The 25,748-nt window shown below is 49.5% G+C and overlaps 1 protein-coding gene across 7 annotated transcripts in view; it reads left to right on the top strand.

Moving 5' to 3' along the window:
* GDAP1L1 (ganglioside induced differentiation associated protein 1 like 1) overlaps positions 1 to 24,006 on the top strand; it is a 33,565-nt gene extending 9,559 nt beyond the window's left edge. For 3 of the 7 annotated variants that reach the window (XM_025399020.1, XM_025399015.1, XM_025399016.1), the window contains 5 exons: positions 551 to 743; positions 1,939 to 2,112; positions 6,713 to 6,810; positions 7,946 to 8,060; positions 22,605 to 24,006. In XM_025399020.1, coding sequence (XP_025254805.1) covers positions 638 to 743; positions 1,939 to 2,112; positions 6,713 to 6,810; positions 7,946 to 8,060; positions 22,605 to 22,948 — 837 coding nt within the window. In that variant the 5' untranslated portion in view covers positions 551 to 637 and the 3' untranslated portion in view covers positions 22,949 to 24,006. Of the gene's footprint in view, positions 1 to 540; positions 744 to 1,881; positions 2,113 to 6,712; positions 6,811 to 7,945; positions 8,061 to 22,604 lie in introns of all 7 variants that reach the window. The other 4 variants (XM_025399013.1, XM_025399014.1, XM_025399018.1 and 1 more) reach the window with 4 other exon arrangements.
* The last annotated feature ends 1,742 nt before the right edge of the window (positions 24,007 to 25,748 follow it).

Raw genomic sequence — 25,748 nt, 5'->3', positions numbered from 1 at the left:
TGTGCCACCGCACTCCAGCCTGGGCAGTAGAGCGAGACTCTGTCTCAAAAAACGAAAAAAACAAACAAACAAAAAAGAGTTTCTGTGAATTTCCTGGCCAGATCCACTCCTGGGGCCAGGCTGAGTGTTCAACTGTGATAACGATGATCACGAATTGAGTGCCAAGCATTTGTCCCAGACACTGGGTTGGTACTGTCAATACACTCATTTTTAAAATAAGGAAACTGAGGTTCAGAAAGTTTAAGGACTTTGCCCACATTCACACAGCCAGGAATCCTATCCAGGTGTTTCCAGCTGTCAAATCCAGCCCCTTAGCCACCGGGCCGCACTGCCCTTTGTCCCCCAAGCAGAACTGCGTTCCTCCCTCCACCAGGCACCTGCCCCTGGGAGATATCCCCCCCAAACCCAGGTGCCCAAGAACGGGCTGAAAGCAATCGTGTCCCCTCCTGTGTGTGACCTCTGACCTCCCTCCCCGCACACCCCCGCCCCACCTGGGCAGAGTGTCCCCTGTGTCCGCCCGCCTTCCCCGCTCTGACCCTGGCGCCTGCAGGTGCGGCTGGTGATCGCCGAGAAGGGCCTGGTGTGCGAGGAGCGGGACGTGAGCCTGCCGCAGAGCGAGCACAAGGAGCCGTGGTTCATGCGGCTCAACCTGGGCGAGGAGGTGCCCGTCATCATCCACCGCGACAACATCATCAGTGACTATGACCAGATCATTGACTATGTGGAGCGCACCTTCACAGGAGGTACGGCTGCCTCCCCCCCCAGGGGCCCACTCCATACCACAGATCTCCAGGGGCCCCCACAGGCTCAGACAGGGTCCCAGAACTTTGGGAAGCCTGGGAAATTCACTGGAGCCATGGGCAAGTCCCAGTCTCTCCAAAAAGGATCCACAGAGCCACAGGCAGGGTTCAGATGCCCCCAAGAGTCCCAGAGCCACAGGCGTGGCTACTGATCCATAAGGACCCCAGAGACCTCCCCGTCCCCTGGTACTGTAAGGGCACAACCCAGACACCACCCCCACCAGGAGCAGTGGGGCTATAGCCCTTTCCCCCGAGCTCTGGAGTCACAGGCACGGCCCCTTCAGCATGAGTGGCTCCAGACCACCCTCTAGGTCCCCACAGACAGGGTCCAGATCTCCAGGGGTTCCAGAGCAAGGGCAGGGCCCAGCTCCCTCTGGAACATAGATTCCCTAGAAACCCGTAGGAACCTGAAGACATGGTCCCAGACACCCCAGAACCCTGAGATGGGAGGTCCCAGACAGCCCAGAACCCTGCAGATAGGGGAAGCACCCCAGAACCCCGTGGATAGGGGTGGGCCCAGGCACTCCACAACCCTGCAGACAGGGGAGCTCCCAGACACCCCAAAACCCCACAGACAGGGGACGGCCCTGATACCCCAAAACCCTGCAGACAAGGGAGCGCCCAGACACCTCAGAACCCCGCAGACAGGGGAGGGCCCAGATACCCCAGAACCTCACAGACGCCCCCATCCTCTCCCCACTTAGGCCCTCATCAGGCTCAGGAACTCACTGCCCATTACAGAGGCTCAGACAGACATTGGGAGGGCATCAGGGCCCAGACATGCACTGTTTTAAAAGAATGTGAATTGGTTGCCAACATTTAAAAGTCAAGGGGACCCAAGCACTGAACACCCAGGTTGCAGCTTCTCTTAAATCCCGCAACACTGGGGCCTAGGTGCTCGCCAGGCAGCAAGTCTGGAGCTGAGAGGCGCTAACCCTCAGGGACGGCTTGGCAGAGCCCAGTGAGGAGAGATGACCGGGCCACCATTAGGACCCCTGTCTGCCAGCAGCCAAGCCCGAGTGTGGGTGGGCCCGGGGCCTCTGGGCAGAGACATCTTGGGGCTCAGGGATGCCGGGGGCAGGTGGCCGGGGCAGATGCACCTCTGGCTGCCCTGCCCAGCCCCTGGCGGTGCCCACAGAGCACGTGGTGGCCCTGATGCCCGAGGTGGGCAGCCCACAGCATGCGCGGGTGCTGCAGTACCGGGAGCTGCTGGACGCGCTGCCCATGGACGCCTACACACACGGCTGCATCCTGCACCCCGAGCTCACCACCGACTCCATGATTCCCAAGTACGCCACGGCGGAGATCCGCAGTGAGTGCAGGGGCGGCGAGACGGCCCCTCCGCTTCCCCCATTCCCTGCCACTCCTTTCTTCCAAAGGAAGTCCTCCCCCTCCCAGGCCTTTCTCTGTCCTCCCCTTCCTCCTCCTTCTCTCCCTCTTGCGTTCTCCGTCTGTCCCTGCCTCTCTCTGAGTGCTCAGGGTTGGTTTCTGACTCTGCTGATCTCTCTCTCTCACTCTTGCTCTTTCTCTCTGTGCCTCTTGCTTGCCATCCCCTTCACCTCCGACTTCCCAGCCTTCCATCGCATTCACCCAGTTTCTAACAGAATATGTCTCTCTTCCTGTCTGCCAGTCTCACACCCATCCCCCTCCCCTGCCCCCTACTCTTGTCCTGCCCTCCCATACAGAGACTATGCGGCTGTTTGACCCCACAAGGTTTGTTCTCCCCGTACGAGTTTCAGCCTTAGATAGTCAGGGCTGTGCTCGGTGGCCAAGGGCACTGAGTGACCTCAGGGTTAGGATTACCAAGGAAGGCTGCCCAGATGTGACAAGGCCCCCAGTGGGGTCTCGGATTGAAGGTCACCCATGAGCATGTCCTGTACTAATGGCCAGCCTGGACATGCTCACAGCCTGTCCTTTTGTATCTGACACCCAGTGAATGGATGTTGGATTAAATCAGATAATCCCTCAGCAACTGTTTACAGACTACGATCTAGGCTTTGAACAAACACCATGGGGTCCTACAGCCAAAAGACACCTGAAGATTCTCAGTAAATAATAGGTGCTCAGTAAATGGTCATGTCATCCTCCTCAAAGGAACGTGGCTAATGTTCAAAGGCAGGGTTGAGGCGGTGTTAAGTTGTCCCTTGTCCCTGTCCCTTGAGAACCACTGTCATTGAACAAGACTCAGAATATTTTTTTTCTTCTTTTCTTTTTTTTTTTTTTTGTGAGACAGGGTCTCCCACTCTCATCCAGGCTGGAGTACAGTGGCACAATCTTGACTCATTGCAACCTCCTCCTCCCAGTCTCAAGTGATTCTCCCACCTCAGCCTCCCAAGTAGCTGGGACCACAGGCACATGCTGCCACGCCTGGTTAATTGTTTTGCATTTTTGGTAGAGATGAGGTTTTGCCATATTGCCCATGCTGGTCTTGAACTCCTGACCTCAGGTGATCTGCCCGCCTTAACCTCCCAAAGTGCTGGAATTACAGGCATGAGCCACTGTATGTGACCAAGACTCAGGATTGACCTATACATCTGGCTCCCAGCGACAGCCCCCTCAACAACATTTATGAGGCCCTGGGCAGGGGACTGGGGACAAACAGAAATAGATACAGCTTCTGCCATCCCAGGGTCAAGTTCCATGGAAGAAAAGACAAGTCACCAGGCAATTACAGTGCAGGACTAAGTGAGTTTGAACAAGCTCTCAGGAGGGCAGCCTGGCACTCTATGTCAAACATGAAAAAGCCCACATCTTGGAGATTACCCTGCAGTTACACTTGAACACATGCACCAAGAAGTATGAGCAAAGGTATTCACTGCAGCGTAGTTGGCAAGAGCAAGAATATTGCTGGAAATAACCCAAGCTGTCACGAATTGGGAACTGGGTAAATAAGTTATGGGTACTTCCATACAATGGAATACTGTGCAGATGTTTTTAAAAATTAATAGGTGTATGGAATGCTCCCTAAGATACATTAGTGAGTGGAAAAAAGTGAAGGGCAAAAAAAGAAAAAAAAACCCATCTAGTGTGCTATCATTAGTACTCAGAAGGGGGTTAAATGGACACACAGGTGCTTGCACTGCAAGGAGTATTTCTGGAAGGATACACAGAAGCTGCCAATAGTTTGTGTCTTTGGGGAGTAGAACTAAGAGACTGCAGCTGCAGAGGACAGAAATTTACTTTTAGAGTGCATTCTTCAATATTGTTTGAATTTCAACAATATACACGTATAACCTGCTCAAAAATAAATTCATTTAAAAATAATTAATCTGGTGCCCATCAGTGTTATGAGCAGGAGATCAGGGAGGTTGTGGACATACACGATGTCCACCCCAGCCTCTGAGCCACAGAAGCCTTCCAAAATGCAGCAGCGACCGAGGATGTGTAGCAGGTAGAAGGGGAGGAAGAGGGAGAATTCTTTCACATTCTGGAGTAGGACAGGGTGTGTTGTGTTTGGGGAATGGAGGAAGTTCAGGGTGGTGCAGGTGTAACCCAAGGTGGGGTGGAAATGGTCGTGGTGCGTGTCTGGGGACAAGGGTCTGGCAGAATTTGAATTTTGTCCAAAGAGCAGTGGAGACACGGTGATGGGAAGTGATGTGGTCAGATCTGCATTTTATGAAGATCTCTCCTCTGAGGGAAGAATGAACGGGGCAGGCCCTGGCTGTTGGTAGGCAGGGGCCTGGCCGAGGGCTGGAGGCAGTCCCCAAGGGCTTCTGGGAGTTGGGGGCACTCCCTCAATCTTGCCCTGAGCCAGAGCAGACCCAGCCCACTCCCTCCCTCCCCCTCATTCTCTGAGGAGGCAGAGAGGATCTCAGGACTCCAGTCCAGCTGGGCGATGAGGGGTGGGAGGTCCCAGAGTGCAGAAGGAGTAGAAGCCAGCCTGCAGCGACCCCTTAATCAGTCTCAGATCTTCTCTTGGGCTGGCCTGCCCTCCTGGAGTCTAAAGCCAGCCACATGGGCAGCACGGGTGACAGGCAAGAAAGAAGATGCTGTCCTTGACCTTCACATTCATAAAACATCAATGAGACTTAATATAGCCCTGAAGCTGAATGATCTGGGAGTGTGTTTACTGGGATTTGTGTCAGGACAGGAGATGGGGCAGTGGGTGGTGAAATCTCAGAGGACAGAAGCTAAACAACCTAAGTCACTAATTCATTTCATTCATTCATTCAACACTCACTGAGCTCCTGCTCTGTGCCAGGCCTGTGCTGGGTTTTAAGGGAACAAAGATGAATCTGACATACTGACGTAGCCACTTCTCTCCAGAAGCTCAAGTGTTAGAGGGAGATATGCACATTCAGCGATAACTACGTTAGCACTAAAATCTCCATGTCCAGCAAGCAGGCAGGTGGTGGACTGCACAACTCTGGGAGGGCTCCATAACATACAGCAAGGTTAATGGAGTTGTGACTGGCAGCTCTGATTAGTGTGTTTGCATTCCCTGGCCTAACTCTGTAGGGTGTAAATTGGGGAAGAAAGACATCGAGTGGGCCAACGTCCTAGAGAATCAGGAAGGGCTTCATGGAGGAGGAAATCTTTAGCTGAATCTAGAAGGAGGCTTTCAGGAAAGGAGGATAAGGCTAGTTTAGGAAGAAGTAGTAGTACGAGCAGAAGCCTGGAGGTGTGGAGTGATCTGGCACATTCAGGGAACAGCAAGCATGTAGAGTGGCTGAAATGTACATCTTGGGACAGGAACAGCTGAGGAAACTCAGTGAAAGATGGAGTTGGTGAGAGGGAGGGAAGTGGATCCTGAAGGCTCTTTGAAGGCAAGTTGAGGAACCAGGATGTTATCTGAGGGCAGTGAGGAGCCAGGGATGGGTTTTCAACAGAGAGTGGCATGGTCAAGTGTGTGAAGAAGATATCTCTGGCAGGGGTGGGGAGAAGGGCTCGTAAGGGAGAGAGGAGAGGTGGCAGAGGGTGGGTAAAATCATCCAGGTGAGACATTAATGGGGTCTGAACTAAGAGTCAGTTAAATGGAGGAGGTTAAATGTGAGAAAATATGAGAAAGATGGAGGAGGAAGAATCAACAGGACCTGGGAATGACTTGATGTGGAGTGGGGTAGTGGGAGGAGCTGAGGGCAAATCCAGGAATCTGGCTGGGCTTTGTGTCGGGGAGGGGATGCTGCAATTTGGGAAGAATGCAGGGGGAGAAGCAGTGGGGCAGGGAAGATGACCAGGTCTATGGTCGGGTCTATCGGTTTCTGGCATCTACTACTCGTCCTCAAGGGTAGAGTCTCCTCCTCCGTGAGATTTCTCATCCCCTTGTGCCCTAGGCAGGCAGCCCCTAGGTCCCTCTGCCTTACGTTCATTCTTCCCTACAGATTAATCATGCTGTACCATAGAGTTTACTTTTATTTTTTTAAATGTGTATTTTATAATATTGCTGAAGTGTATTATTTATTTATCTTGCCTTTTTTTAGAGAAGGGGTCTCACTCTGTCACCCAGGCTGGAGTGCAGTGGTGCAATCATAGCTCACTGCAGCCTCGACCTCCCAGGCTCAAGCGATCCTCCTGCCTCAACCTCCTGAGTAGCTGGGACTATGGTGTGCGCCACTACACCTGGCTAACTTTTTTTTTTTTAAAGATGGGTTCTTGCTATGTTGCCCAAGCTGGTCTTGAACCCTGGACTCAAGTGATCCTCTCACCGCAGTCTCCCAAAGTGTTAGGATTACAGGAGTGAGCCATTGGCTGAGATTTATGTACCTGTCTCTCCCACCAGCCTGAGCTCAGGGCAGGATGGCATCTCATCCGTCACTATAGCGCAGCCTGCAGTGTTCCCTAAGTGTTGGCTGTTGACAGTATTACTCCTCTGACCAGTGTTTGGATGGGGCCTACTTCAAGTTGTGTAAGGGAAGTGATGGGGGAGCAACCCAGGTGTCAGAGGGATGGGACCTTTCCTATTCTCTCCCCAGGACATTTAGCTAATGCCACCACAGACCTCATGAAACTGGACCATGAAGAGGAGCCCCAGCTCTCCGAGCCCTACCTTTCTAAACAGAAGAAGCTCATGGTGAGTACCTCCAGGCCTGCTGAGTCCCCTTCCCTACCAGCTGCTCAATGGAAATGAACAAGAGGAGAAGCTAAGTAGAAGATAAGCAGTTCTAAGTAGAAGATCAGCTGATGATATGAAATGGAAAAGCCCCTGTCTTGCTTTTGCAATCCTGTCCCCTGCCATTTACTAGCTGTTAGACCTTGAGTAAGCCACTGCTGCCCTGGGGCCTCAGTTTCCTCATGTGTTAGGTTGTGTCTTTAAAAGCAGAGCATTGGCCAGGCATGGTGGCTCACTCCTGTAATCCCAGCCCTTTGGGAGGCCGAGGTGAGTGGATGACTTGAGGTCAGGAGTTCGAGACCAGCCTGGCCAACATGGTGAAACCCCATCTCTACTAAAAACACAAAAATTAGCCAGGCATCATGGCAGGCACCTGTAGTCCCAGCTACTCAGGAGGCTGAGGCAGGAGAATTGCCTGAATCTGGGAGGCAGAGGTTGCAGTGAGCTGAGATCGGGCCATTACACTCTAGCCTGGGCAACAGAGTAAGACTCTATCTCAAATAATAATAATTACAATAAATATATAAATAAATAAAAATAAATGCAGAGCACTGAACAGGGGTTCTTGGGAAAAGGAGGTATTGAAGGATTGCTCTGAGGGGGACCTCAGAGGGATGGGAGGGATAAGGAAGAGGAAGCAGCTAAGCCTCATTTGATTCCACAGGAATCTCTGGAGCACAAATGGTACCACAAAGGTGATCAACCTTGAAGTAAGGGGCCAGTCTTTTATCCCCTCATATCAGTGGGACATTGGCTACAGATTATTGGAGGGAGGGTGAGGGCAGGTAACCTCCCAAGTATTTGTGGGCAATGCAGCTCCTTATTGGCTGAGAGAAGGGGCAACTGTGAGCCACTAGCAACCAGCCCTCCCAGCATCGGGGTATAAGAATGTACCAGGGATCTAGGCAGGACAGTCAAGCTCACAGGACTGTTGTAGGCACCAGATGAGGGTGCTTCAAAACAGGGGGGCATCCTATACACTTGGGGGGTATTTGGAGGCTGGGTTTGCAGAAGTTTAGCAAAGCTCCTTCCATCCCTGAACATCCTGGCTCTATTGAGGCCAACTCAGCTTCTCTTGGCCCTGTCCTGCCCCCAGGCCAAGATCTTGGAGCACGATGATGTGAGCTACCTGAAGAAGATCCTTGGGGAGCTGGCCATGGTGCTGGACCAGATCGAGGCCGAGCTGGAGAAGAGGAAGCTGGAGAACGAGGGTGGGTGCCAGCCCTGGGGGAGGTGGGGGCTGCAGCCCACCTAGCCTACTCTGCCCCTGCCCAGTCTCAGCCTCTTTTTTCCCTAAAGGTCTCAGAGGACCTCCCTAGGTGGTTAGGAGGATGGGCTATGGAGTCAGACTAAGGTTCAAGTCATAACTTGGCCACTTCCTAGCTGAGTAACTGTGCTCAGGTTCTCCCCTCTCTGAACTTCAGTTTCCCATCTATAAAATGGGGATAATAGTAGGACCTGCCTCAAAGAGCTGTTGAGACATTGTGTGAAATAATACATGTAGAGTGCTTAGATTAGGGCTTAGCACATAGTAGGTGTTTAATAAAGGTAGGTGAAGATGATGATGAGAGTAGTGATGGCCACTACCCTCCACACCATCCCACTTTCCCTGCCCAAGAATGCATTATGGCTCCTTCGTGCTCCAGCCAGACATCCAAGCTCACCCAGACTCTCCTTGTCCTTGACTCTTCCTGCTCCCAGCTGGGCCTCTAGACTTGGACATGCCAGCTTCATTCTACCTCCACACTTTTGCCCCCACAGCCCCTCCCTCCTGGACCACCCTTCTTATACCACTCCACTCCATTTTGCCTGTTACACACCATCTTTGCCACAGCCCTTCTTCAAACCTCATTCTGAGCCTTCCCATCTTGCTCCATTTAAGACCTGTGAGTCTTGTCTCCTGAACAATGCAAATTTATGGAGCATTTGCAACAGCCTCCTGCATATGCATGACTATGTGTACATATATATCTCTATGTATGTTAGAGTAAGAACAACTTGAATTAGAGTTCCAGCTTTGCTGCCTGAACTATGTAACCTTGGACAAGTTGCTTTCCCTATTGGAGCCTCAGTTTCCTCATCTATAAGATGGGATGGTAGTAATACAACTTAACCCTCTCTTGCTGGACTCTTGTGAAAATTCAATGTACTCAACACACTGCCTGTGCCATTACTAGTTTAATACATAAGGCAGCTAAAGGCACGCCCATTCTCCAGGTGAGGAAACTGAGGCTCAGAGAGATGAAGCGAGTTGTTCAAGGTTAGGCAGCTCATAGACATCATGGTTAGGGCCAGAACTTGTTCCCTCTTGATGGGTCCAGTGTTGCTTCCAGCATCTCACAACTGATGCCACAAGCACAAGACACACACAGAGACCTCATGTCTCGAACAGAGACATCATCATGCATACTGAAGCCAGCTGCCTTAAATCTTTTCTGGAAACAAAGCCTGGTATGACTAAGTGAGTAAAAAATAATAACACATCTCAAAGGGGAACTTTTGGCTGGGCTCAATGGCTCATGTCTGTAATCCCAACACTTTGGGAGGCCGAGGCAGGTGGATCACTTGAGGTCAGGAGTTCGAAACCAGCCTGACCAACATGGTGAAACCCCGTCGCTTCTAAAAATACAAAAATCAGCTGAGTGGGGTGGTGGGTTCCTGTAATCCCAGCTACTTGAGAGGCTGAGGCAGGAGAATCACTTGAACCTGGGAGGCAGAGGCTGCAGTGAGCCCAGATTGTGCTACTGCCCTCCAGCCTGGGGGACAGAGAGAGACTCCGTCCCCCGCCCCCCATCACACACACACACAAAAAGGAACTTTCCTGTTTCTATCCTAATGGTAGCTAAGGGGAGCTGTTGCAGAGTTAATGGCTCTCAGGGGCCAAAAGGCTTGGTAGTTCAGAGATGGGCCTTTGGGGGACAGAGTCCCAGCTCTGCCATGCTCTTGGTGGGAGAACTTGGACATCAGGTATATGTTATTCACTTATGCATTAGTTTCTTAGGACTTCCATAACAAAATACTACAGACTGAGGGGCTTAAAGAGCAGAAACCTATTGTCGCACAGAGCTGGAGGCTAGACATCTCAGATCAAGGTTCCTTGGGGTGGGTTTCTCCTGAGGCCTCTCTCCTTGGCTTGCAAGTGGCCGCCTTCTTGCCGTGTTCTTACATGGCCCTTCCCCTGTGCTGCACAAGCCTGGTGTCTTTGAGTCCAAATTTCCTCCTATAAATACTTTAGTCCGATTGAATGAGGACCCACCTTAAGGTCTCTATTTTAAGATAATCATCCCTTTAAAAGCTCTGTTTCCAAATACAGTCACATTCTGAGAGTTCAGGGGTGTCCAATCTTTTGGCTTCTTTGGGTCACACTGGAGGAAGAATAATTGTCTTCAGCCGCAAATAAAATATGCTAACACTGACGATAGCTGATAAGCTTTAAAAACATCGCAAAAAAAATATCAGAATGTTTTAAGAAAGTTTATGAATGAGTTTTGGGCCACATTCAATGCCATCCTGGGCTGCATGTGGCCCACGGGCTGCAAGTTGGACAACCTTATTCTAAGGCTTAGGGCTTCAACATGTGAATTTTGGGAGGGTCACAATCCAGCCCAGAAAAATCTATGTATTTAATAGACCTTACTGTGTGTCAGGCACTGTTCTAAGTGTTTCACAGATTTCAACTCACTCAATCCCCGTAACAATCCCAGGAGGTGGGTAATACCAGCGATCCTGTTTAACAGATGAGGATCCTGTTTAACAGATGAGGAAGCACTAGCTCTGGGCTCTTTCCTGTTCTATAAAAGGGTGATAGGTTGGGCACGGTGGCTCACGCCTGTAACCCCAACACTTTGGGAGGCTGAGGCAGGTGGATCACTTGAGGTCAGGAGTTCGAGACCAGACTAGCCAATATGGTGAAACCCTATCTCTATTAAAAATACAAAAAATTGCCTAGGCATGGTAGTGGGCACCTGCAAGCCCAGTTATGTGGGAGGCTAAGGCAGGAGAATCACTTGAACCCAGGAGGCGGAGGTTGCAGTGAGCCGAGATCACACCACTGTACTCCAGCCTAGGCACCAGAGCGAGACTCTGTCTCGAAAAGAAAAAAAAAAAAGGTGGGGGGTGATAGCATGAGTGCCTACGTCCCAGGGCTGCTGCGAGGACCAATGAGCAAATGCATGTAAGGGGCTTAGCACAGTGCTGGGCACACAGTACAGAAGTGTCTATATATATTGTGATCCAGAGAGACACAGGGTCTGACCTGGATGGAGGCTAGGGTGGATGATTCTGGAGAATAGCCTCAGACATGCATTCCTTGTGAGATTCCTAGACTGGGATCCTGCGGCTGACCCCTGTCCTGAGGCCTTCTGAGAGGAGACAGCACTGCACTGTCCCATGGTGAGATAAGTGGGGTTGTTCAAGATGGAGAGGTGTCCTTGCATCCCTCTGGGGCTGGGGGAGGTAGCAGAAGCCCCAGGGAAGTGGTTATGGATTTTAAAGGTCTGACTGGTTGGGCCCACATGGCCTCTGTTGCTCATCCAGGTTCCCTGAACCTGACTGGGTGAAACACTTGTATGCCTTTCATTTCTTCTCTTGTGGGCACAGCCCAGTTTTGGAAGGGATTTTAATGTCACAGTTGAGACCCCTTGCATGGAGCCAGATGGCTTTGATGCAGATTCCTGATCAACCACTACCTAGCTCTGTGACCTTGTGGAATTCACTTCACCTCTCTGAGCTCATCTATAAAATATTGATAATAATAGAATCAAAGTCATAGCAGGATTGCTGGTGGAGGATTTGTTAAGATAGTAAATGTTGAGTACTTTGCACAGTGCCTAGTTCAAGGTAAAATGTTCTAAAAATAATTATTATTACCATTCTTTTTCATTCGTTTAATCAAATATTTACTGAACACCTACTAGATGCTAGGTCCTGGGGATAAATTAATGAGTAAAACTCAGACCTCATTATTGCTTTCATGGAGTTTGCAGTCTTACAGAGGAAAAAGACATTAAGTCAAATAATCCCACAAGTAAACACAGAAGTGCACACAGCAATAAGTGTTAAGATTGAGGGTAAATGAACAGGATTAAGTGGATAAAGTTTCCCTGAGAAGGTGATATTCAAAGTGAGACCTGACGGATGAGAAGGAGCCTAGAGAAGAATCAGGGAAGATATGACCCAGACTGAGGGATGCCATGGAGTGGGAGAGAACTGGTAACTCTTCAGAAACGGGCTGCTGCGTGGGGAGTTCTGGGGAGAGTGGTGGGAATGAGGGGAGAGCTGCACTGGGTGAGGTGAGATCACGGGCCTCAGAGCCTACATTTACAAGTTTGGATTTTATACTAAGTACAATGGGAAGTCTCTGGAGGGCTTTGAGGAGGGGATTATATCAGTTAGTTTCTGCTGTATAACAAACCATTCCAAATCTGAGTGACATAAAAGAAGGGCCTTTTATTTGTTCATGATATGTGGCTTGGCAGTGTGGGCTCGGCTTAGCTGGGATGGCTTGCCTCTCACACATGGGGAATGGCTGACCTCATTCCTGCATTTCGGGCCAGCAAATTTAAGACAGTAAATGTTGATTACTTTGCAAAGTGCCCAGCTCAAGGTGAAATGTTCTAAAAATTATTATTATCATCATTCTTTTTCATTCATTTATTCAAATATTTATTGAACATCTCCTAGATGCTAGGTCCTGGGGATAAATTAATGAGCAAAATCCAGACATCATTCTTGCTCTCACGGAGCTTGCAGTCTTTGGGAAAAAAACCATGAGTCTTAGATAGCAGGAGGAGCAAAGCCATCAAGATGCACACATTGCAAAGTGGCATGCGTACAGGAATGGGAGGGACTCATGGCCCTGTTTGCAGTCTCCATGGGGCTGAGTAGTTCTAGTTTTATATTTGAGAGGATTCCAATGGCTGTGTGAAAATGGACTTCAAGGGAGACAGAGGGGAGGCCGGTGCAGCAGCTCAGGTGAGAGATGATGTTGGCGTGGACCGAGATGGTTGCAGTGGAGATGGTGAGGTGTGAATGGACTTGAGAGGTAGTTTGAAGATAAAATGAGCAGGAATTTACATGGGGGTTGGCAGTGAGGTAAAGGGAATCAAAGGTAACTCCTGGGCCAGGCATGGTGGCTCATGCCTGTAATCCCAGCACTCTGGGAGGCCAAGACAGGTGGATCACGAGGGCAAGAGATCAAGAACATCCTGGCTAACACGGTGAAACCCCGTCTCTACTAAAAATACAAAGAATTAGCCGGGCATGGTGGCGTGTGCTTGTAGTCCCAGCTACTTGGGAGGTTGAGGCAGGAGAATTGCTTGAACCCGGGAGGCGGAAGTTGCAGTGAGCTGAGATTGTGCCACTGCACTCCAGCCTGGGCGTTTGGGAGACAGTGAGTTTGTGACACCCAAGAGAGGATGTCACAGAAACCACTAGATATTCCAGCCTGACTCTCAAAGGAGAGGTCAGAATTTGGAGATTCAGGAGTCCTCAGCCAATATATGGTATTGGACATTTTCATCAAGGAGGAGAGCAGAGTGAGACAAAAAGAGGAATCGGGACTTGCTGTATTAGTTATCTATTGTGGCATAAGAAATTGCTGTCAACCTCGGTGTCTTGAATTTTAAAATCATTTATTATGTCACACATTTTCTGTGGATATGGAGTTCTGGAGCAGCTGAGCTGGGCAGCTCCGAGTCATGGTTGCATGATGCAGGTTGCCTTCAAGCTGTCAGCTGGGGCTGCAGTGATTTGAAGGCTTGACTGGGGCCGGAGGATCCACTTCCAAGTTGCCTTATTCATGTGGTTCTTAGCTAAAGGCCTCTGTTCCCTGCTGGCTGTTGGCAGGAGACTTTAGTTCCTTACTCAACATCCTATTGAGATGGGCCTCTCAATAGGCTGCTTGCGTTTCTTTACAGCATGGTTGCTGGCTTTCCCTGAGCAAGTTATCCCAGAGAAAGAGAAGGCACAGAAGCCACATGTCTTTTTTTTGAGATGGAGTCTTGCTCTGTCACCCAGGCTGGAGTGCAGTGGCACGATCTCAGCTGACTGCAACCTCCACCTCTCAGGTTCACGCCATTCTCCTGCCTCAGCCTCCCACGTAGCTGGGACTACAGGCACCCACCACCACGCCCAGCTAATTTTTTGTATTTTTAGTAGAGACGGGGTTTCACTGTGTCAGCCAGGATGGTTTCGATCTCCTGACCTCGTGATCCGCCCGCCTCTGCCTCCCAAAGTGCTGGGATTACAGGTGTGAGTCACCGCGCCTGGCCAATCACATGTCTTTTATGATTTACTGCTGGAAGTCACTCTGCCCCATCACTCATTAGAAATCACGAAATACAGCCCCTATTCAAGGGGAGGAGACTTGGGCTCTGCAGAAGGGAGGAGCATATCAAGTAATTTGTGGCTGTACTTTAAAACTACCATACCTGGGCCAGGCATGGTCATGTGCACTTGGGAGGCTGAGGCAGGAGGATTACTTGAGCCCAGGTTTCAGACCAGTCTGGGCAACATGGTGAGACTCTGTCTCTACAAGAAAGTACAAAAATAAGCTGGTGTGGTAGTACATGCCTGTAGTCCCAGCTACTCAGGAGGCTGAGGCAGGAGGATTGCTTGAGCTTGGGAGGTTGAGGCTACAGTGAGGCATCTTCTGGGAGACAGAGTGAGACCCTGTCTCAAATAATAATAATAATAATAATGATAATAATAAAAAACATAACTACCATATCTATGCAGAGGTTCTCCCACACTGAGCAGGGATCAGGGCAGAGGAATCAGCAAAGTGCACTGAGGCCAGTGAAGTAGGAAGACCCTCATGTTAGGAGGAACCATGGGAGGACTGGGTTTTAAGGAGACAGAATGGTGTCAGTGCTGCTGGGAGCTTGAGCAAGCCAGGATAGGAAAGCGTGCCCTTGGCTTTCTACCATGGATGTCGGCGGTGACCTCGCCAAAAGCATTTCACTGCAACCTGGGGCAAAAGCCAGACTCTAATGGACTGAAGACCACATGGGAGGCGAGGAATGAAGGTGGTGAGTGTAGATACCTCTTTTGAGAAGGATAGAGGTGAACAAAGAAGGTGGTGGTGGCTGAAGAAGGACGTGGGGTGACAGGAGGAATTGTTTTTGGACAGGAGATGTACAAATATGTTCTCGTGCTGGTGGAAACTGCAGTGGAAAAGAGGAATCGGGGGTTCAGGACAACGATGCAGACGCCACGAAGACAGGAAGGGTGTGGTTCAGGCAGGGGCCCCATAGAAAACAGAGGACATCTGCAAACGGGGGAAATGGAAGAAGGCTCAATAAAGGGACTGTTTACCCAGGCACAGGCGGGATGCAGGGACATCCCAAGGCAGAGAGGAATACCCCAGGCCTGAAGTCTTGAGATCACAGGGTCATGAGAGCAGATTCAGGAACCTGGACAGAAGTGGTTGCTGGCAGCCCATGGTGACTCGCAGAGAGGAGCTGAGGGAAATCAGTCCGACGTCACTGCTGCCCGCCCCTGTTTCCTACTCGCCTAACTTTCTGAAGCCAGAGGGCATGAGCCCCGGGGACTGGAGCCAACAAGTGAGCTTCTTGGGGTGCAGAACAACATGGAGAAGGGGGAGGAGGACTTAGAAAGGCAACCTGAAGAGATGCAGGGATGCGGCGCGGAGCAGGTGCAGAGGGCCCATGGAGGGCTTGGCCGTGGGGTTAGGACACGCCCTGTATTGTGTCCGCATCAGCAGCATGGAGCGGTTATGCAGCATCGAGGTGGGGAGTGTGGGCTTTCATGTCTGAAAGCTGCTGTCTTCTGAACGAAGCATGAGGTGATGTCATCGGCTGAGAGGGAACTGGGGAAAGGGCGTGAGAAGTGTGAGAAGAGAGGATGGAAAGATGCAATTGTCTCCACAGGGAGCAGGAAGCACTCAAGAAATATAATAGGATTCTGGGCAGCACGGAGTGCCCTCCTGGGCTTTGCGGTCCAACATTAAAGTGTAACAAGTTGGCCTCATTGTGAGATCACCTCCAGCTGGCAGATCCAGAGAAGTGCAGAAAGGGCTCATCCAGGCCTGGGGTTGGCAAAGGGAACACACAACTGGAGAAGAGAGAACAGGGAAGGGGTCAGATACCAGATCGCTGCCCAGGCGCACACACAAACACGGACGCACATAGAAGGCCATCAGCATTTGCCTGCAAACATAAACACAGGCATGAACATAATAGTGAACATGTCTAAGGCAAACATCCAGATGCACTTGGGCTTATGCTGCACTCACATGTGTGGTAATCCCATACCACGTGGACACAGATGCCCATGGGAGCGGATATCCACGTGCATATACACAATCGGCTGCATGGGTTTGTGCAAGCAGGCATGGGGCAAACATGCAACCTATGCAGGATACAGACGCATGGAGAGATCTGCACACAGACCTGAGTAAAGAACGCACGTACTGAAGGGGGCCTGAGTGGTCATGGAGATACCTGCTGTGTCCATGCTCATTTGTATGTGGAAATAAGTAGCTTAATAGAGTGGTTACAACCACAGAATCTGGAACCAGATAGCCTGGGTTCAAATATAGGCTCTGCTTTGACACATATTAGCTGAGGTTTTGACCAAGTTACCTAACCTCTCTGTGCCTCAACTGCCTCATCTGTAAAGTGGGGATAATAACATCACCTACTTTATAGAATTGTTGGAAGGTCCAGGGAATTACACCACACTTTCCTGGTTCATCTCCTATCTCTCGGGCTGCTCCTTCTCACATCCCTTGCTGGTTTCTCCATGTTGCCCAGTATCTAAACCTAGTCCCTGGGCCCGTTCTCTGATCTGTCTACCCACACTCCCTTGCTGGTAGCATGCAGTCTGCAGCTGGGGACTTATGTCACTTGATCCTTTCACTGTCCCTCACTCCCATCACGATCGCACCTCCCTCTGTACCAAGTGGCGATTCCCTGGTTCATCATTAGGAGAAATTTCGTGCCTGCACATTCGACTCCCTGGCCCTCCATACTCGCTCTGCAAAACCTCAAACCTTGTTGAACCCAGCTCTCCACCTACTCAGCACCTTCACCTATGAACCTATATGTGGCTGGAGAAACACGCAGGATGCTGGCGGGACTTACTTTGTATTCACGATTGCAAGCCTTAGGTGACCTCAATGCTGCCCCAGGCCTCCCCGCTTCACTCTCTAGATGACTCCTTTATGCCTTCTCCTTCCTCCTCAGCCCTCCAGCCACCTCCTCCACATTCTCACTCAGAGTGATCACTTTAGGTTAGCATAAAAATAATTGTGGTTTTGGCCATTAAAAGTAAGGCAATCTGTCACGGAGAAAATCAAAGCATTAGAAAGAGATCTTCACAGCTCTGATCCCCACAATGATCCACCCACTGTATCTATCAATTCTAAGATGCATCTTTGTTAGAGCACATCTTAGCATCTCTGACACTGGAATGTTTCTTCCAGTCAATAGTTTGATTCTCCTTTCTTACTTTTGGATAGGTACTTACATTTAATAATAACTTAGATTAGATGAAATATGGTAGCACATATGCTCTCTTGTTACCAGGGATGGACTGTTCTTGTCCTTGTCCAAGGATGGAAGGGGTTGTCCTTTAAAACCAATCCCTTTCCTAGTGCACCAGATCCCATCCACTCTCATCCCTGTAAGAACACCACATCCGTCATTCTATCCACTCTTCCCCATAGAATCTTTCCCTTCTCTGCGGCATCATCCACAAACACATGCTATTTTATTCCTCCCAGCTTATGAAAATGCTCTTGACTTGTATCTCACTACTGGCCCATCCTCCCCATTCTAGCAAAACTCCGTGGCAGAATGATCTTTGTTCCCCATCTCCAATTCCTCTCCTCCCTTTCTCTTTGAACTCCCTCCAAACCAGCTTTTAAGTCAGCATTCTACTCCAGCTCCTCTTGCCAGGGTCGCCAGTCGGTAAACGCAGTCACCAGTTCTCAGTCCTCCTATTTGACCTCAACACAGTGTTTGAACACAGTTGAGCACTGTCTCCTCCTCAGAACCCTGTCCTAAGTTGGCTTGCCGGACACCACACTGTCCTGGTTCTTCTCCTACCTCAAAGGCCGCTCCTTCTTGTCATCTTTGCTGGTTTCTCTTGGTGTCAATATCTAAAGTTTGCAGGGGGACCCAGGGTTCAGTCCCTTGCCCTATTTCCAAGTCTGGCTATACTGATACTGTCCACTCTCCTGGCTTTAAATACCACCTCCACATTGATGGTGCTTCTCTGAGCCTAGAACCTGCATCACTAACTCCCAACTCATTATCTCCCCTCTGGGGGCCCATCAGGTGTCTTCTTTGTTTGTTTGTTTGTTTGTTTTTGAGACAGGGTCTCACTCTGTCACCCAGGCTGGAGTGCGGTGGTGTGAAAAAGGCTCACTGCAACCTCGACCTTCCGGGATCAAGCCAACCTCCTGTTTCAGCCTCCCTAGTAGCTGGTACCACAGGCATGCATGCTACCGATTCGGCTATTTTTTTTTTTTTTTTTTTTTTTGAGACGGAGTCTCGCTGTGCTCCCAGGCTGGAGTGCAGTGGCGTGATCTCGGCTCACTGCAAGCTCCGCCTCCTGGGTTCACGCCATTCTCCCGCCTCAGCCTCCCAAGTAGCTAAGACTACAGGCGCCCGCCACCACGCCCGGCTAGTTTTTTTGTGTGTGTGTATTTTTAGTAGAGATGGGGTTTCACCATGTTAGCCAGGATAGTCTCGACCTCCTGACCTCGTGATCCACCCGCCTCAGCCTCCCAAAGCGCTGGGATTACAGGCTTGAGCCACCGCGCCCGGCCGATTCGGCTATTTTTAATTTTTTTTGTAGAGAAGAGGGTCTCGCCATGTTGCCCAGGCTGGTCTCAAACTCCTGTGCTCAAGCAATCCTCCTGCCTTAGCTTCCTAAAGTAAGAGAGAGAGATGTGAGCCACTGCGCCCGGCCTCATCAGGTGCCTTGAAGGTTACCTATTCATGGATAACCTTCTGATGAGAGCCTTCATTACACTTTAGCCCTTCACCGTGACGGTGACCCTCTCGAGGGGAGACATTGTATTGTGTCATGTCTTCACGCCCAGCACATACTGCCAGGTAACCACTTGCTGAATGAATGAATCCGTGACCCAGAAGATGCAGAGCGGAAGGAGGGGGCTCAGGTTTTGATGGTAGGGAGCACTGGATTCATGGAATTCCTGAACTGAAAGGAGCAACCTGTTCAAAGGTGCAGAGGCAAGCCTCCCAGGAAAGCAGCCCTCACAGGAAGGGAAGGGAGAGGCATTCGGGCATGGGGTACAGCAGGGACAAAGGCCCGGAGGCTGAAGACAGTGGACCAATGGGCAATTCATGAGAAGTCAAGATTAGAGACGTATATTAAAGCTAAACTCACTCTCGAAAGGGCTTAATAGCTAGGCACAGGAACTTGGACATTAAGGTGCAGTCAGTGGGGAGAATTAAAGATTTTTGAGCAAAGAGGCGATGTAAGAGACCAAAGGGGCTGAAGAATTTCAGGTCAAAACAACTAGGAGAAAATATTGCACAAACAAGAGTTTCCTAAAAATGAGGCTAATTGTTTCTTTCTTAATCCCAAATGCGAGAGTCAGGCTAAATTTAGATGACACAAAAACATGGTGATAAATAATGTAAAACCACGTCGTGAGAGTTATCCTCTTTTGATTACATCAAAGAAAGAGTATTAGTAAGATATTAGTGCTTAACCCCTTTATAACATGTGTTTAATATCTGCCCCTTTCTTAAAAACAAAATGAGGCCAGGTATGGTGGCTCACACCTGTAATCCCAGCACTTAGGGACGCTGAGGCAGGCGGATCATCTAAGGTCAGGAGTTCGAGACCAGCCTGGCCAATGTGGCAAAACCCTGTCTCTAGTAAAAAATACCAAAAAAAAAAAAAAAAAAAAAAAAAAATAGCCAGGCATGGTGGTGCACACCTGTAGTCCCCGCTACTTGGGAGGCTGAGGCTGGAGAATTGTTTGAACCCTGGAGGTGTGGGTTGCAGTGAGCTGAGATTGCACCACTGCACTCCAGCCTGGGTGACAGAGTGAGACTTTGTCGAAAGAAAGAAAGAGAGAGAGAGAGAGAAAGAAAGAGAGAGAGAGAAAGCAAGCAAGCAGGGAGGGAGGGATGGAGGGAAGAAGAAGAAAGAAAGAAAGAGAGAGAAAGAAAAAGAAAGAAAGAAAGAAAGAAAGAAAGAAAGAAAGAAAGAAAGAAAGAAGGAAGGAAGGAAGGAAGGAAGGAAGGAAGGAAGGAAGGAAGGAAGGAAGGAAAGAAAGAAAGAAAGAAAGAAAGAAAGAAAAAGAAAGGGGAAGGAAGGAAGAAAAGAAAGAAAAAGAGAGAGAAAGTCTTGGGTGCAGAGACCTTGACAGGCAGTAGTATCCAGCTGGAATTTAATTACATTTGTTTTGTTTTTGTTATGTTTACTTTTACCATTGTAGATAGTTTATAGCGAAGCATTTAATACTACAGTTAATGATACAGTTTATTTTTTCATTCATCAATAATTCAGTAAAGATTTATTGAGCACCTATTGTATGCCAGGCACAGTTCTAGATGCAGAGGATACAGGCACAGACAAGACAGACCAAAATCCCTGCCCTCATAGAGTTTCCACTCTAGAAGAGGACAACAGACAATAAACAAAATGAGAGTGTCAAGTAGATGGTGAAATGTGGCGCTACATTCTATGGAAGAAAACAAAGCAGGGGAGGGGAGAGTGACTGCTGGGTAAGGTCTTCCTCCACCTCCTTCGCATCTTTGCTCACATGCCAGCTTCTCCTGGGCTTCACAGACCACCAATTTATAATTTCCATTTAAAACTTCCATTTTATTTATTTTTATTTTTATTTATTTTGAGACGGAGTTTTGCTCTTGTTGCCCAGGCTGGAGTGCAGTGGCACAATCTTGGCTCACTGCAACCCCTGCCTCCTGGGTTGAAGTGATTCTCATGCCTCAGCCTCCCGAGAAGCTGGGATTACAGGCACCTGCCACCATGCCCAGCTAATGTTTGTATTTTTAGTAGAGACATCTCGGCCTCCCAAAGTGTCGGGATTGGGATTACAGGTGTGAGCCATGGCACCCAGCCAAAACTTCCATTTTAAATTGGTGATCTGGGAAGCCCATGAGAAAATGGCATGTGAGTAAAGATGTGAAGGAGGCAGAGAAATGAGCTCTGAGGCTGTGCAGGAGAAGACTGAGGCAGAGGGAACAGCCAGGGCAAAGGCTCTGTGGTAGGAATGTCCCAGATGTGAGGAGCTGCAGGAGTCTGATGTGGCTGGAGAAGAGTGAGGAAGTGGGAGAGAAGCAGACTTTGAGGTCTGAAAGGTACCTGGTGGCCAGATCACACAGGGCCTTACAGGGCTTGGAAGGATTCCCGCTTTTACTCTGGCCCCAACAGGTGCATCATCATTAGAGGGGTTTGAGAAGGGAGAAGTGACGTTATCCGACACTTAAATTTTAACATGACCCCTTTGGATGCTGTGCCAAGAATAGATTCTAGGGGACAAGGGCAGAAACGGAGAACTTTTAAAAGGACATTATGATAACTTAGAAGATAATGGTTGTTTGGACAAGGACGGTACAAGTAGAGGCGGTATCAGATTCTGGATGTATTTTGAAGATAACACTGTTGGAAATTGCTGACAAATTGTATGTGGGGGGTGAAAGAGAATTCATGGTGGGGCCGGGCGCAGTGGCTCATGCCTGTAATCCCAGCACTTTGGGAGGCTGAGGTGGGCAGATCACCTGAGGACAGGAGTTCAAAACCAGTCTGGCCAACATGGTGAAACCCTGTCTCTACTAAAAATACAAAAATTAGCCGGGCATGGTGGTGCATGTCTGTAATCCCAGCTACTAGGGAGGCTGAAGCAGGAGAACTGCTTGAACCTGGCAGGTGGAGGTTGCAGTGAGCTGAGATCGTGCCACTGCACTCCAGCCTGGGTGACACAGCAAGACTCTATTTCAAAAAAAAAAAAGAAGGAAAAAAAGAGAATTCATGGTGGCTCTGAGGATTTTGGGCAGAGCAACCGCAAGGGTGGAGGTTCCATTACTGAGATTGGGATGAGCATAGTGGCTCTGGGGGCGACAATCAGGAATTCCATTTTGAGTTTGAAATGCAGAGCGTACACCAAATGGAGCTGTCAAAGGGGTAGTTGTATATGTGTCTGGAGCTTCATGACACATATTTGCACTTTATTTATTTGAGATAGAGTCTCACTCTGTCGCCCAGGCTAGAGTGCAGTGGCACAGTCTTGACTCACTGCAACCTCCATCTCCCAGGTTGAAGCAATTCTCCTGCCTCAGCCTCCTGAGTAGCTGGGATTACAGGTGTGCACCACCACACCCAGATAATTTTTATATTTTTAGTAGAGATGGAGTTTCACCATGGTGGCCAGGCTGGTCTTGAACTCCTGACCTCAAATGATCCGCTCACCTTGGCCTCCCAAAGTGCTGAGATTACAGGTGTGAACCACCACACCTGGCCACGTATTTGCACTTTAAAAGTCAGCCGATGTATCAGCTATAAAATGAGGATAAGAAAAGAAAAGAGAAAAAAAATTCAATTTAAAGAAAAAAATAATAATAGAAGTAGCATAAGGATATGGCAAAAATCACTGAAGTTGTACAGGAATGAGTAACCCTCAGAAAATACTGGGGCAGGGGTGCAGAAGCCGGAGGAGCTCGTGGAGAGAAGTGAGTGTGCGTGTTAGGGGAGGTTGATCCCCTTGCCTCCTCTCTCTTCCACTCTAGGGCAGAAATGCGAGCTGTGGCTCTGTGGCTGTGCCTTCACCCTTGCTGATGTCCTCCTGGGGGCCACCCTGCACCGCCTCAAGTTCCTGGGACTATCCAAGAAATACTGGGAAGATGGCAGCCGGCCCAACCTGCAGTCCTTCTTTGAGAGGGTCCAGAGACGCTTTGCCTTCCGGAAAGTCCTGGGTGACATCCACACCACCCTGCTGTCGGCCGTCATCCCCAATGCTTTCCGGCTGGTCAAGAGGAAACCCCCATCCTTCTTTGGGGCATCCTTCCTCATGGGCTCCCTGGGCGGGATGGGCTACTTTGCCTACTGGTACCTCAAGAAAAAATACATCTAGGGCCAGGCCTGGGGCTTGGTGTCTGACTGTCGGTGTCTCTGTGCTGTGTGATTCCCCGTGAGCTCTCAGTAACTCACTGTCTCATGAACACTTGGACAGCCCTCCCCGCCCTTTGTTCTGAGTAATAATATCGTCAGTGTGAAAACATTCCATAGTTTAGAAGTAGACATTGCCAATGCTGTGACTCAAGGCCACGGCTCTACTAAAAGAGAGGAAGCAAGAGAGAGAAAGACAAAAACCAGAAACAAAACACGAATGCCTTTTCTTTCGATGCAAGGTCTCAAGATGGAACTGTGGGGACTGGTTAGAATCTGAGATGAGTCCCAGGATGTTTCATCCACCAGGGCCCAGATTCTGGGATGTGCTGGGGACTCAGAGGGCCTGACCCCTCGCCTCCCCTTCCCTCTTGCCCAGGGAACTCTTCCACAGGACAAAGCCAACATCAAGACTCAACTCCTCTAACCGGTACCTCTGAATGGGGCTGGATAACTGGAGACCCCATGGGAGGTCCCTGAAGATCAGAAGGGGCTTCACGCTTCTCCTGGACATGGACTGGCTTGAGCCAAGGCAGTGGCACTCCAAAACCAGGCCGCAGTGGGGACGGACACCATGAGCACACCCTCTCATTGCCCTTCAGATTTGGCCCATGTGTTGGGTTTGGCGTTAATAGAAATCTCTGAAGGCAGCAGCCATCATCCTCTTCCTATCTTGAGTTTTTCTATCCTGTGAGGTGGGACTTTCAGTAAAAGCCACGTTGACCCTCTCTCAGAAGGTCAGTCCAGCCCAAGTGCAGGGGCGGATCTGGAGGTGGACAAACCTATGTCCCCCTTCCAGCCTCTGCCCAAGCCACCTCCTTCAATACCCCCCCCCCACCAGGGTTGCCCCCATGCTACACCGTGCCATGGAGCCGGGGGGAGGGGGGAAGTCTCTGCATCCACGCCACCCACCCCGGTTGGGTCTCACTTTCCTGTGCCTTTTGCATGTTGGGAAAGGGTCTTGGTGTCACTGCCGCTCATGCACAGAAACCACCGAAAGCCCCAATAAAGCATCCAGGAGGAGCAGTTGCTTTTCATGTCTAAACCTGTGTTGTCCATCTAGTTCTCATTGCCAAGCGCTGGAGCCAGAAGGGGAGAGATGTGAGGTTTCAGTCTCAGTTCTTCACAAGAGCAAGCAAGAGTTGACTCCCAGTCTCAAGTTGCTGTGTCTAGGGCTGGCTTCCAGATTGACTTTCCAGGGCTCTGACCTTAACATCAACCCAGCTCATTTAGGCACAGCATTTTACAGGTTACAGGGCATGTTTACAACCCTTTGCTCTCATTAACCTGTGCAAGGGCCAGGTGTAGTGACTCACATCTATAATCCCAGTGCTTTGGGAGACCAAAGTGGGAGAATTGCTTCAGGCCAGGAGTTCAAGACAAGCCTGGGCAACATAGCGAGACCCCATCTCTAGAAAATAAAATAAACCTATATATGGACCTCAGGGGGCACCCAGGGCACATGCCCCCCACCCCAATTTCCCAGAGGGAAAAATGTATTTTAAATGCCCAAGTAACATTAAATCAGGAGTATAATGTATAGAATATAAGGCATAGTTTTACTTTATTTTGCAAAAAAAAAAAATTAAGAATTTGCACATCTTTTTCATCAAGGTAAAAAGAAAGCTTAGTCATCCAGGGCCAAGACAGGGCAAAGGTGGAACTTATAGACCATGAACACTGTCTGGCACCATCCATCCCCTTGGCTAATCAAACATTCACACAGGCCGGGTGTGGTGGCTCACACCTGTAATCCCAGCACTTTGGGAGGCTAAGGCGGGCGGATCACAAGGTCAGGAGTTTGAGACCAGCCTGGCCAACATGGTGAAACCTCGTCTCCACTAAAAATACAAAAATTAGCTGGGTGTGGTGGCGCGTGCCTGTAATCCCAGCTACTCAGGAGGCTGAGGCACGAGAATCGCTTGAACCCAGGAGGCGGAGGTTGCAGTGAGCTGAGATCGCACCACTGCACTCCAACCTGGTGACAGAGCGAGACTCCATCTCAAAAACCAAAGAAACAAAAAAATCAAGCATTCACACAGATCCTCCCCATTCTTCATTCAATTTCTGCTCAAGAACAACAACATACTCAATCCTCACAGGATCTACTGCCCTCCTGCAGTGAGAATGTGCTAACCCTCTCTCCAAAAATGAGACTCACAAGCCCTATCAGTCAGTAACATCGCTCTAGATAATGGTGGATTCTCTTCTCATTCCTCCTCTAGCTCTAGAGATCACACCCATACCTCAATCTACTATAATATACAGATGAAAACATAAATTTGACCATCACTAGCATTCCCTATAGTCAATTATACACATACACACACACACCACCCCCAAGCAAAGAAGAAAATACTCAGAACCGCTATAGGTCTCATTTCTGTAATTGATTCCAAGGACAGTGTTGATATTTATAATTTCTCTTTTCTCACTAGCTATTCTAGGTTCTCTTTGCCCTCAGCCAGCACCTCAGTTAGTTAGGGTATTTTACCTAGTGACATGACTCAGACTCTGGTGGTCCTTGGATTGCTACAGTCTTCGATTACTATTGGATGTGGAAGTATTATGTGGCACCGCAGACAATCCCCTATTCTTCCATGCTATCGTTGTGCAGGAGTAACCCAATTTAGCCCTGGTAATCAGCTCAATCATCCCAGCCTGTAGAGAAACACACTTTGCCTGCAGTTTCAAGGGTATGAGGAGCTCAAAATGGCCAAGTGGCAGTCTCAACTTCTAACTTAATTGAGCCACTGAATTATTCC

The sequence above is a fragment of the Theropithecus gelada genome, chromosome 10 (assembly GCF_003255815.1).
Source record: "Theropithecus gelada isolate Dixy chromosome 10, Tgel_1.0, whole genome shotgun sequence".
NCBI classification, from domain to species: Eukaryota; Metazoa; Chordata; class Mammalia; order Primates; family Cercopithecidae; genus Theropithecus; species Theropithecus gelada.
This window is presented reverse-complemented; position numbering and strand designations above follow the sequence as displayed.